Source organism: Podarcis melisellensis (genome assembly GCF_964234715.1).
Source record: "Podarcis melisellensis genome assembly, chromosome: 3".
NCBI classification, from domain to species: domain Eukaryota; kingdom Metazoa; phylum Chordata; class Lepidosauria; order Squamata; family Lacertidae; genus Podarcis; species Podarcis melisellensis.
Window position 1 is genome coordinate 96,227,319 of NC_138530.1, and position 13,081 is coordinate 96,240,399.

The 13,081-nt window shown below is 43.3% G+C and overlaps 1 protein-coding gene across 5 annotated transcripts in view; it reads right to left on the reverse strand.

Moving 5' to 3' along the window:
• TPO (thyroid peroxidase) overlaps nucleotides 1–13,081 on the reverse strand; it is a 97,513-nt gene that overhangs the window by 68,482 nt on the left and 15,950 nt on the right. For 4 of the 5 annotated variants that reach the window (XM_081906103.1, XM_081906100.1, XM_081906099.1 and 1 more), the window contains exons 1-3: nucleotides 7,078–7,282; nucleotides 4,119–4,212; nucleotides 2,577–2,661 (exon numbers count right to left, since the gene is read on the reverse strand). In XM_081906103.1, the coding sequence (XP_081762229.1) occupies nucleotides 2,577–2,661; nucleotides 4,119–4,212; nucleotides 7,078–7,224 (326 nt within the window). In that variant the 5' untranslated portion in view covers nucleotides 7,225–7,282. Of the gene's footprint in view, nucleotides 1–2,576; nucleotides 2,662–4,118; nucleotides 4,213–7,077; nucleotides 7,283–13,081 lie in introns of those variants that run through there. The other variant, XM_081906102.1, reaches the window with a different exon arrangement.

A 13,081-nucleotide genomic window follows, 5' to 3' on the forward strand; every position in this document is an offset into this window, starting at 1 on the left:
AAGAACTATAGTATTTACCATCTCAAAAGAATGGCCAGGCTGCCCAGGTAATGCAATCAGCAAAACATTATTAGGTACCTTGACAGACAGGAGAGAGCCACTCTCAAATTTTTGTTGTAGACCACCTACTTATGTGATCTATCTCACTCAATGGATCATCACCTTGTTGTGGTGAGTGGGTTTGCACGTTCCTATAACCCTTGTGAGGAACGCGGGTGGCACTGTGGTCTAAACCACTGAGCCTAGGGCTTGCTGATCGGAAGGTCGGTGATTTGAATCCCTGCGATGGGGTGAGCTCCCGTTGCTTGGTCACTGCTGCTGCCAACCTAGCAGTTCGAAAGCACGCCAAAGTGCAAGTAGATAAATAGGTACCGCTCCAGTGGGAAGGTAAACGGCGCTTCCATGCGCTGCTCTGGTTTTGCCAGAAGTGGCTTAGTCATGCTGGCCACATGACCCGGAAAAACTGTCTGCAGACAAATGTCGGCTCCCTTGGCCAGTAAAGTGAGATGAACACTGCAACCCCAGAGTCTTTTGCGGCTGGACTTAACTGTCAGGGGTCCTTTACCTTTACCTTTTATGACCCTTGTGAGTGAAGTCATTGGGAGTCTCGTACTCCCAGCAGGGTCACCCAAGGCAGTAAGGTCAAAGGGGAGGAAGCTAGACAAAGAATGGTCCAAAAAGTCCTCAACGGCAGAACAGGTGGAAGATAACAAGCGGTGTGTTACGTCAGCTGTGAAGGCAGATGAAGGCTGCACCAGATAAGAATCCACCGGTCGTCATGATACTCATGCCATTGGAATAGAGCCTTTCTGCTTATGAAAAGCTTGGCCTATCACTCAACCTTCAAAAACCAAAGTGTTGCACCAAAAAGCACAAAACAACCCTTCTGCAATGCCATAAATCCAGCTCAATGGTGTAACGTTGGAAAGTGTCAATCACTTCTCCTACCTGGGCAGTTATATTTCCACAAGAGCAGACATTGATCCAGCATCGCCTGAGATCTGCAAGTGCAGCTTTCTCCCGACTGAAGTGCAGAGTGTTTGAGGACTGGGACATTTGCAGGGAAGCCAAAATGCTTGTTTACAAGGCTATTGTACTACCAACCTTACTGTATGCTTGTGAAACATGGACCACTTATAAATACCATCTTCAACTCCTGGAAAGATTCCATCAACGGTGTCCCCGAAAAATGTTACACATCACTTGGGAAGACAGGTGAACTAATGCCAGTGTACTGGAAGAAGCAAAGATCACCAGTGTCGGAGAAATGATTCTTCAACATTGACTTAGTTGGACTGGTCATGTTGTGCGGATGCCTTTGTCTTCCAAAGCAACTACTCTATTCTGAACTTAAAAATGGAAAGCTGGTGGTCAGCAAAAGAGGTTTAAAGACTCTCTCAAGGCCAATCTTAAAAAATGTAGTATAAACACTGACAATTGGGAGACACTGGCCGGTGAGAGCTCCAATTGGAGAACAGCCTTTACTGGTGTCATGGACTTTGAAGACAATCAAACTCAGGACAAAAGGGAGAAGCGTGCCAAGTGGAAGACACATTTGGCAAACCCTCACCAAGAACAACTCCCACCTGGAAACCTATGTCCCCACTGTGGAAGGATGTGTGGATCCAGAATTGGCCTGTACAGTCACTTAAGGACTCACTGTTAAGACCGTGTTCATGGAAGACAATCTCACTCAGCTATGAGCGATTGCCCAAGAAGTTCTGATGTATGTATGATGCTTTTAGGGTGGTCTTTGACCAAGGGGTTGGGCACCACATACAGTTTTTAAAGGGGCTTGTACAATTTTGTTCTGCGTCTGTCTTACCTCCCTGCAACAGAAAAATAAAGATCTGCCTTGCTTTTCACTGGATCTTGCTGATCATGGACTGAGGGGACCCAGAGTCCCTTGGGGAGCTGGGCAGCAAAAGCCCACCCCCAATTTTTCTATACCACCTCTGAGTGTACAAATAGTACATTGATCCCATTTATTTATATATTGCCTTTAAACCCTGCTTTTCTTCCAGGCGTATCAGTTGGCATGTGTGGTTCTCAACTCTCTTATCCTCACAACAATCCTATGGAGTAGGTTAGGCTAAGAAACAGGGACTGGCCCAAGATCATCCAATGAGCTTTAAGGCTTTCTACCTGGGTTTTCTCCAGCTCTCCTCTGGAACCCCAACCACAACACAGTTTAATAGTTTGTTGTAAGTTACATGGGCCTTGTTTTGCTGCAAGTTGCAATTACAAAGTTGGAAGAATTAGAATACTTAACAGAATTTCTTGCCACGAACATAGATTCTAATCATCCATATGTTGCTCGTTTTCCACCACCCTTCTGGTTTCTGTGCCTGCAGGATCTGGAATCAGTGCTTTAATCAGTATAAATCTTTGTCTCCACTTTAAGCCTATTATTGTAATCTAGAGTCCCATATGTAAATTATGATGTGCAGAAGGCTTTTTTTAATTATTCTGTCCTGCCTTGATGCAATTGTAAGGTGAATGTAGACAGGAAATTCTGTAAGCAGGCACCTGCAAGAGATCACTGAGCAAGGCCAGGTATGGGGTTGCTACCTCACCTTTCTCTTCTTCTGGTTGTTTCTTCACCTTGGATAGAAGCGGTTTCCTGCAGAGTTCTCCTAATTCCATGCTCTTTTGCTTTTCCTATGCATGTTTAAAAGAGAGTCACCATAGGACCAAAGCATAATTTGACATAATTTGTAATAGCAATACACAAAAGCATGCAACATGCCATGAATGGGATATAGGTCAGCATAGGTTAGCCTAGGGTGAACACCTGGATAAGTGGAAAGCCGGGAACAGGCTATCTCTGCCACCCAAATACCCCCCTGGACTCAGGAACAGGCACAATCCCCTCTCAGGGGTTGACCAAACCATCGAGTCTCTGAATTTCTTTAACGGAATACCCTTCACATAGGGATGGCGAGAGCGTTCTCCCATCCCTATCACCTGAACCAGTACCTTACAAGTTGTGACGATTTGCTACATGGCAGGCAAAACCCAAATGGCAACGACCAATCAGCCAAGTGGGGAAAATTCCTGCCGTGCCCCTGTCCCAACGACAGACGACACACGACAGCATAGCAAGGTCAAGCTCACAAGCCCTAAAAGTAGGAAGAGGTGGGCGGGTGTTCCAAATGCACAAGCCAAAAGAGGAAGCTCTGGGTCATGTGCATGGGCATAAATAGGTCCCTTGATCCATTTAGCTTGCATACCATTGGCCTGATTAAACCCAGCATCAAGGAACCTACCAATTGGGTGTTGTGGCTATCCAAATCATACCCACCCACAACACAGGGTTAGGTTGCCACTGCAACACATGCCCTCTTTAAGGGAGGACCCGATTTGTGGAATGCTCTCTCCTGGGAAGTTCACCTGGCACCTTCATTATATATTTTTAGGCACCAGGCAAAAACCTTCTTCAACTGGGCCTTTGGCTGATTAGTACCTTACAGATTGGGGTGGTGTGTAAGTTTTTTGTTGTTGTTGTTGTTTGCTGGATATAGCAGGGACTTTTGCAGCAATGGAAACTCCCTAACAGCAGAGCCAGCAATGAGGATCTAGGGCAGGCACCCCCAACCTTCGACCCTCCAGATGTTTTGGACTACAGTTCCCATCATCCCTGACCACTGGTCCTGTTAGCTAGGGATCATGGGAGTTGTAGGTCAAAACATCTGGAGGGCCGCAGGTTGGGGGTGCCTGATCTAGGGTTTGGAACGTTTTGTAAGACTCCTAACTGTTGCAGCTAGTGGACCAACATCAATACACAATTAGGAATGGGACCCTGATGTTAAGGCTTTCTAAAGATGAAAGTAATAAATGAAATGTGAATTCCCAAAAAATAGCATGCCATGAAATACAATATAATTCAAAACTACACATTCAGAACTTTATCGGGACAGAAAAGGTGAATGATTTTTCTTTACCCCAAACAAGGGAATAAAATCCTATTAAAAAAATCTCAATAAAGTAAACCAAGAGGTTTTTTAAAAAAAACGATATTAGAGTCCCCCCCCTCCAAATACATCAAATGATACTTAGGGCATTATGTCTGCCCCTCTTCCCCCTGTATTGTAAAGAATGTTTTTGGTTTTACTTACTGAATAAGTCATTCCTGCCCCATTGGACAAAAGCAAGGAAAACAGCCACACTGACCATTGTTATTAAAATTATGAAGAAAATGAATACTCTCATCTGAAAAATAATGAAAGCAGTACAGTGAATGAAACTAGGACTACAGTTTATAAAAGCAGCATATGCATAAGTAGTTTTCTAGCTGTGCAAAATTTGATCCTATTTCAGTCTCTTTAAAGATTCAAATAATCAGAAGTTTAACCTTCACCATCTAATCTATGTAAAAATAAATAAAATGAGATACAAAAGTTGAAACAAACTGATCAAAGGTTTTCTTACAATCAAGTGACATTATTTGTTAAATTAATAAACAACTTATTTTGCATAGGGTTTAATTAACAAAGGAAAATGGGCACAGAGTGAAACGAGATAGCAGAGGTTTGCTTAAAATATTTCAAATAAAATGCCTCCCATACTCCAATTAAACTTCAAAACAGTACACATAATTACATTGTTATGTTTTATTTGCTTTTAAAAAAAACCTTGAAAACTTTCTAGATTGAAATCACTGTAATTCAGAAGAATCACATTAAAGCCAATGCATGTTGTTTGTAGGAAGTTGGTTGTTGGTTGCAGCTGGAGGGGGGAAATGCATATTTTATAGATGAACATAATTTACACTACATAATTAAACCTAAAGGTACATGCTTTTGGAACAGAACCCTGGTTCATATACACCCTTTCATCAGTTGATAACTGCAACATCAACCTCCACATATTAACCTCAATATCAACATCAACTTCTACATATGTCTCTGCTATCAGTGATCTAGTACCAAAGACGAAATTTCAAGACCACCTCAGTGCTTTTCAGTGGAGCACTCCTATGCCATTATAAATCAAGTCTATGGTAACCAGTTCAGGAGTGGAGAAACTACTCAACCCATCATAAAAGTTTGGTTTCACCTTTGCAATACGCTGATGAAAAATCCTGCATGCATATTTAATTGTCACACTGCTTGTGTGTGTATGATTCGAAAATCCCTGCATGAAATAGTGCCCACAAAAAACACACAACAAAGGCAAGTGTTTTTACGTATTTCAAGCTAAAAATATGGGCTCCAAGAAACAAAAGTTTTAGAATCTGACCTTTTTTCCTGCTGAAGTTCTGCAGCTGTGTTGTTTATCACTGGCACTCATTCTCCTGAAACACTACAGTGATATGCTTTCCAAGGCTCCAGCCTTCAGTATAAACTTGCTCTATGCACGAATAAGCCTGCCAGTCTTCAGTATGAACTAGCTGTATACTTCTGCTCGAGTCCTGCTTTGTAGGCTTCTCATGGGCATCTGGTTTGGCCACTGTGAGAACTGGATGCTGGACTACATCACTCTCGGCCTGATGCAGAAGGGCTATTCTTACGTTCTTATTGAAAGTGATTTGATGCACTGCCATTGGCCCATTTTATTTATATTTTTGCACATATAATGCAGCATTTCATCTTCATGGTTTGCGTTCCAATAATGGGTTTATTCTACTCCAGTAATATTGCATGGCCCACTTCCTTTTAGTTTGGAATTCTGGAGTTTCAGATTTTTGGACTACATTTTAACCTGAGATGTATTTGCAGAGGAGCAGGCAAGGTGGTTGGCTCAGGGCCACAGGTACTGAGAGTGGCATTTGCATCACCGTTGGTTGGGTGCCCCATGTGCCATCTATTATGTACTGAAGTTCTCACCATGGGCCAGCAGGGGGATACTGTAGATAGTTTTCACTCAGGTCCACATATGCAAATAAGGAATTGAAAGTGACGTTCAGTGATTGGATAGTTACAGAAAGTTGTTACTGTTGCATTGTAGTGGCAACAGGCTGGCTGAACCCTTCAGTTCAGTACTGTTCTGGCCTGTGAATAAACAAGAGCTGTTTGAAGAATCGCTGTGTCATCTGATATGTTCACCCACAACTTAACACCACCCACAGTAGCTGTGCCAGTGTGAGCTGTGTGAAGGGGGCCTCTGCATGGCAGCAGTGAAGGAATTCCCTCCATCCCACAGGACGATTAAACCCTTCTGCACCTGGTTGGGCACTAGAGAGGGAGGAGATGCAGCATTTAACATCCTGACTGGATGTTTAATTAGAGTTTAGCCCTGCCGTACAAGTTGATGAAGGACTGGATCTGGGGTAGGGAAGTGGTTACCAAGTCAGCCTGGATTCCGTTGGGGGAGGGTGGGAGAGGATGAGTATATGAGTGTGTGAATAACAACTTGCTGCAGGAACGTGGAGAAGTGAATTTCAAATTGGAAACATTGAAAGAAATGGAATTGCCAGGTCCTTCTATCCCTATCTAGAAGCCCATGGCAAATGATACTATGCAGCATAAAGCGATTGGATGCACAAAAGCTTACTCCTTTTGGAATATAAAAATTGTCCAGACCCATAATTCTGCTTCAAAGCTTTAACAAGAAGACCTTCTTCAAAACAGGTACAAAAATAGCCAATGTTACATCCTGAATAATTCCACAAAGCATATGCTTTATCCAGGCATAGATTCTTCTACTTACCAGTAAATATATAACAAAACTAGAACCAGAGCAAAAAGCAAAGTGTGTTGTGAACCTGGTGGCAAGTCTAGCTGGTGTACACAATCCCATGGCAGATACTAGTGTGTAATCCAGCAGGTCAATGGGTCCAAAGTCCAGTCAGGTCAGATTCCCACCTTTACAGTCAATCCAGGGGTCAGGGCACCTGGAGGTCAGTCCCACACAAGCAAGAGCTCCCCGGAACAGCCAGGCCATGGTTAAACCAATATAGGAAGTTGAGCAGACCCAGCACCTCACTTCTGCTCCCCCTTTACACGTTGCATGCTGATTGCAGCATCTGGGCTTGACGAGGCAAGTGACCCTCACCTGTCCTGAGCCTACTCCAGGTGACGAATCACACACCTCCTTCCCGAGCTAACGAGCTCCACCTGGGCTGAGGGCCCTTACCTGCCTCAGCTTCCTACAGCGTATCTCCTGCTGCTCCTTATGTCTCAGAGCCAGCTGTGTTTGTGGAGACAGGGGCTCCTCTGGCTCTGGTGAATGGGTCCTGCTGCTCTGGCTCCTGTGCACTGACCTCCATCTCCTCACCATCATCTGTCATCATCATCTTTTTCCTCCTCATTGTCCTGCCAGTTGATGACACTGGGGAGGAGAAAGCAGGAACCTTCAGTGGCAGAGGTAGTGCTGGTTGGCTGCCATAGCAGTGGTCGCTTGGCAACAGATCTTGATGCCTGGTAGGGATGTATTTTGGGAGGCAGAGTTCGGGAGCTGAGGTAGGGAAATGGTTCCCAAATCAACCTAGGTTAGCTTGGGGCAGAGTGGGGGAGATTATGCATAGGCTTAAAAATAATGCAATGCATTGTATTAGGGCGGATTGCTTGAATAAATGTGTACATTAATCAAAACTGCTGATGGGTATGTATGCCTGTATCACAAATTGCTGCAGAAATGTGGAGAACTGAATTTCAAATTGGGGAAAAATGAACTATTGAAATAACTGAAATTGACAGGCCCTTCCCAGAAGCCCATGGCAGATATTATTATTGTAGGGATCAGATGGGATTACCATGAGGAATTATAAAATATACATCAAGCCATCGTGCCCACGATGAATGCATTGTGTTGGCTGGGTTTCATATATTGACGATAATTTCTGATTAAACCTCATAAGATTCTACATTCATGCCTTTTTCCTCTACTGCCCATTTCTCTCTCTTCACAAGTCACTTAGGCAGGCAGGCGTCCTGGGTTCTCAAAGATAATGGGCAGTTTGGTCGATGTAGCTTTCTTATATATTAATCTTAGGAAGTTAATCGTAGGGCCAGGAAACAGGTTTCACATTAAGGTGATAATGGTCACTGTCCTCCTGGCCATCCTTCTTATCATGTGTACTGATTGTTTATGACCTCCGGGGTTGTGGTATTCGCTCCTTTGTTGTTTTCATTCATTTGCTCCAAAGTATGCATGCCTAACTAGTGTTTATAGTTTAACTTTGTCCCCTCTTGAGGTTTGTTTGAATGCTCAAAGGAAATCTGATTGGTTCTTATGAGCAGTGTGTAAAGGATTATTTTGCTAATAAAATGGCCTGGTGAGGGGTGTGGTGGACACACTTCCAGTGTGGTGTAGTGGTTAAGAGCGGTAGTCTCGTAATCTGGGGAACTGGGTTTGCATCTCTGCTCCTCCACATGCAGCTGCTGGGTGACCTTGGGCCAGTCACACTTCTTTGAAGTCTCTCAGCCCCACTCACCTCACAGAGTGTTTGTTGTGGGGGAGGAAGGGAAAGGAGAATGTTAGCCGCTTTGAGACTCCTTAAAGGGAGTGAAAGGCGGGATATCAAATGCAAACTCTTCTTCTCTTCTTCTTCCTCCGAGAGCCTTGCTGGTCAAAGCCTCGTGTCTTATTTTAATCAGGGTCCAGTGCTTCCTTTGGCCTCAGAACACAACAATTATTACACAAGATATTATTTTTGGAACAATAATTGCCCAGACCCAGAATTATAATTTAAAGCTGTACTAAAAAGAACTTCTACAAAATAGGTACAAAAACAAGCAATGATACAGCCAGAATAATTCCATAAAGCATATGTTTATCCAAGCATAGGGTCTTCTTCTTAAATATATAACCTAACTATAATCAGAGCAAAAAACAAAGCTTTTTCTCTCCCTTAGCCTGCATCCAGCCCTAAGACTACACAGCTCCTGAAGAAGCGCCATTATCACATCCTTCTCCCAGTGTGCCTTGGAACAAAGAACAAATGAAGATTTGCAAGTTACCATAATTCCTTAATCTAGGGCTGCCATATGTCTGGAATTTCCTGGACATATCCAGGCTATGTCCATTGGAAATAGGTTAAAATGTCTGGGGAAACCAGGTGTATGGCAACCCATTTTGGAAGTGTTGATTTATTTATTTTTGCTGAATTTCCTTTAAAAAATAGCTCAAAATCTCTATTTTTTTGAGATTTTGCAACAAACAAACCCTACCTTTATCACATGATCTAACTCAAATGAGAGCTAGCACAGAACACCAACAGTTAATCATTAAGCCAGCTAAAAGCTCAGAAAGCTCTTTCTAGTTTGGTACACGCCAGTGGAATTTTCCAGTGATAAACCCTTAGCAACATACAGGCATTCTCTATTTCAGTGTGCAATTAAACAATTATACATAGCAAAGCCACAGAGCAATGATTCTTTTTAGCTTTTAGGTGCATAGCTGCTCCATTTTTTGCAGATACCCTTCCCACTGGGAAATGGACAATCACCCCCCAAGATGCCTGAGATGTTGCCGACCAATATCTAATTTCCTGTTGAGAAGGGTGCCTAGAAAAGATATCAGAGGGCTAGTCCTTTGTGCTGCTTTGCTGCTAGCTCCCTCTTGCATTGAAAAACGGGAGTCTAGCCCAGCATGCTGGCTCAGTGATGGATCTTCTGCCAGACTGGGCCTTAAAATGCTGACCCCTTACATTGGTTCTGGAAGGAAAAGTAGTTCAGGCATTGCAACCTAATACTTTGTCAGAGCTGAAGTGAGAGGCCTGGGGCAAGTAAACCTATTTCCTTCCCCTGAAAAAGGAGATGGCATAAGGCAAGAATACATCAGGTAAATGTTTCAGAAAGCCATGCTTGTCAGCTGTTTCTGCTTCTTGGACCCATCCCTGGATATTATAGTTCAACAGGCTAGCTTTATCAGAAGTAAACATTAAAAAGATGAATGTGCTTCTCCTCTAGATGAACAAAATAGTGAAAGCAGTTTCATTTCGGCTAACTCATTAAATAAAAGGCTTTAACGATGCATTCTCAAATAGGTTGTAAGCACTGTTAAATACTTATAAGGCTTTAGCTCTTCTTGCCTGTCTGTGCATTTTCAGTGAGGGCTGAAACATGTCAGATATACTTTTGTTGGGCTCTTAAAAAGGCAACCTCCCATCTATAGTTGCCCCCAAAAGAAAGAAAACCTCTCCTCAAAGCTGCATCAAAGCATTCTCATTAAGCTAAAGGAGAATTTCCCCTGTGTCAACATTTTTGTTTACAAAGCACCTCAACCTCTTCAGTGTTTGAGGCTGAAGTGTTTATCAGTTCAAACAGCATCCAAGAGGGGAGTTTTGACTTGACAGCCATCTGTACCTGTTTTTAATTATTTTTGAGAAACAGAAAGCCTTTCCCCCACCCCCACATTTAGTTTCTACTGAAAGCCAAACCTAGGCTGAGCACAGGTTTAGGCCTGCTTCAAAACGGAAAGGCTGTCTGGGAGAACCTGACCCTAGCCGCTCATTTTCAAATATTAGGACCTTTCGGAGAGAAGACATGAAACACTTAATTTATCATTTAACAAATTTCAGTAGACGCAGACCCTGCCATGTCTCTGAATGCCTTCAAACTGTCAGTATTATGTGGGAGGGATCATTCAGGTGCATACTGTTAAGTTGTGGGTGAACATATCGACGACACAGCGATTCTTCAAACAGCTCTTGTTTATTCACAGGCCAGAACAGAACTGAACTGAAGGGTTCAGCCAGCCTGCTTATATAGAGCTCCACTACAACACAACTGTAACTATTTTCTGTAACTATCCAATCACTGAACGTCACTTTCAATCCCTTATTTGCATATGCGGACCTGAGTGAAAACTAACTACAGTATGGCCCAGGGTGAGAACTTCAGTACATAACACATACCAATAAATTTAGGCTGTGCGATTAAAAGGAATTAAAGCATTCATGTCACCCTGGCACAACAAATCCACTTAGAAAGAAACTGGCTTTTTGCAGTTAAGAAAATGATGGGGAAATGCATCAAAAAGTGTGAGATGAAGAGATGACCAAATTCAATCTGGGATGGATGCACCTGTCCATGTATGTTTCTCTTAGTTTCTCATTTTTCCAGTCTTAAATGTGAACACATGAGCACTCACAGCAGAAATTTCAGCCCCTTCACTCCTCCCCCAGTCCTCTTCCTGCTGCACTACCATGGTTTGGCTTGGCATCATGTCTAAATCCAGACACATCACAAGCTGTAGTCAAGGTTTGCTTTTGGCTTACCAGTTGCAGTTTGTCTGAGGGAGACAAACCATGAGCCCAGGGTTGGACACAATGCCAATCTAAACAATGGCTTGGCTCCAGGTAGAGTGGTAGCAGGATGACCAGGGGAGGAGCGAAATGGCAGTGATTTCTGCTGTGAGACCCCCACGTTTGTGCTTAGCCATGGTTTGGATTAGTGGTATGTAGAAACTGGGCTTCTATAAACTGTGGAAGGCTAGTTTTGTTCTCACTGCAGTGCTGCTCTCAAGTATAGAGCTCTGCTTTCCCCTGTAGCAATGAGTGTCAAGCCACTCATTTCTTTGGGAGAAAGTCAACATGTGGATTCACGAACACCACTGGGCAGCAGCTACAACGACTCCCCTATCCCTGGTGACTCCAGCCATAACCTGCAGGGTGTGACAGAATACTCTCAGCTGTCTTTCGTATGTATAATTATAAGTTAAATGCCAGGGTTAGCATTAGGAAATTCAAGGTTAGAAGATGTTTGAATATATGGGAGGAAAGGAATGAGAGCTTGTAAAAAAAGAAAAGAAAAGGCCACCACCACCTGATCATTGCCATCTTAGCCAAATCATGCCACCCCTCCCTCCAGTAGCTAAGGGGAGGTGGTCATATCTTACAACCCCAACTGGAGCTCTGCTAGCTTTTGTCTCCATCTCCGACATTTAGAAGCTGTTAAGCATTGGTGAAAAGCTGTCTTTACTACTTAGATTTTACTTTTCCTCCCCACTCTCTCTGTTATTTTGTGTGGCTGTGGTGTTGTTTTTCTTGCAGACCTTCTATGGCTGGATGAGAAATCGCATTTTGCAAATTATCTGACTTATAGCTGCATTTCCCCTGCTTGGTTTGCATTAGAAGCGTGGCAGACTGAAAGAACCTGAAACTTCTCAACATATAATTGCTTTAAAAAAAACAAAAACCCAAAGCCATGGAGTTTCTTAAGAATTGAGATTTCCCTTATGTAGGTTAAGTAATTTCTTTTGCTCTGCTAATGACTCAATTTAGTTTGGAGCCCTTTGTTTTTCTTTTTAACAACACCACTTTTCTTCTGCCCTTTTTGCTTTAATTGAAAGGCATTGATTCACAAAGCACAAACTTTACTCTTGCAGCTTTTCTTCAGTGGAAAGTTTGTGGGGAGGAGAAGCCTTGTATGTAAATCAATAACACATTGCCTAAAGACTAAAAAAACAAAAAACAAAAGGGGCCCATCTGTCCCATTCATGTAGAGCATTCTTGTGCCACTTTCTATACATTTTAAAAATAGCCATAAATAAAGACTTTTACAACCCAAATGGCTTCTAAGTGGATTTAGCAACCATGGCTTCCTCCCATGTAAGGCTTGGTTTCCAGACCCTTGATCATCTTGGTTGCCTTCCTCTGCACATGTTCCTGCTTGCTAACATCTTTCTTAAATTGTGGTGCCCAGAATTGGACACAGTATTCCAGGTGTGGTCTGACCAAGGCAGAATAGAGTGGTACTGTTGCATGCACACGAAAGCTCATACCAATGACAAACTTAGTTGGTCTCTAAGGTGCTACTTAGGGATGTGGGTGGCACTGTGGGTTAAACCACAGAGCCTAGGACTTGCCGATCAGAAGGTCGGTGGTTCGAATCCCAATAATGGGGTGAGCTCCTGTTGCTCGGTCCCTGCTCATGCCAACCTAGCAGTTCGAAAGTGCGTCAAAGTGCAAGTAGATAAATAGGTACTGCTCCAGCGGGAAGGTAAATGGCTTTCCATGTGCTGCTCTGGTTTGCCAGAAGCGGCTTAGTCATGCTGGCCACATGACCCGGAAGCTGTACGCTGGCTCCCTTGGCCAATAAAGCAAGATGAGTGCCGCAACCCCAGAGCCAGTCACAACTGGACCTAATGGTCAGGGGTCCCTTTACCTTAAGGTGCTACTGGAAGGAATTTTTTT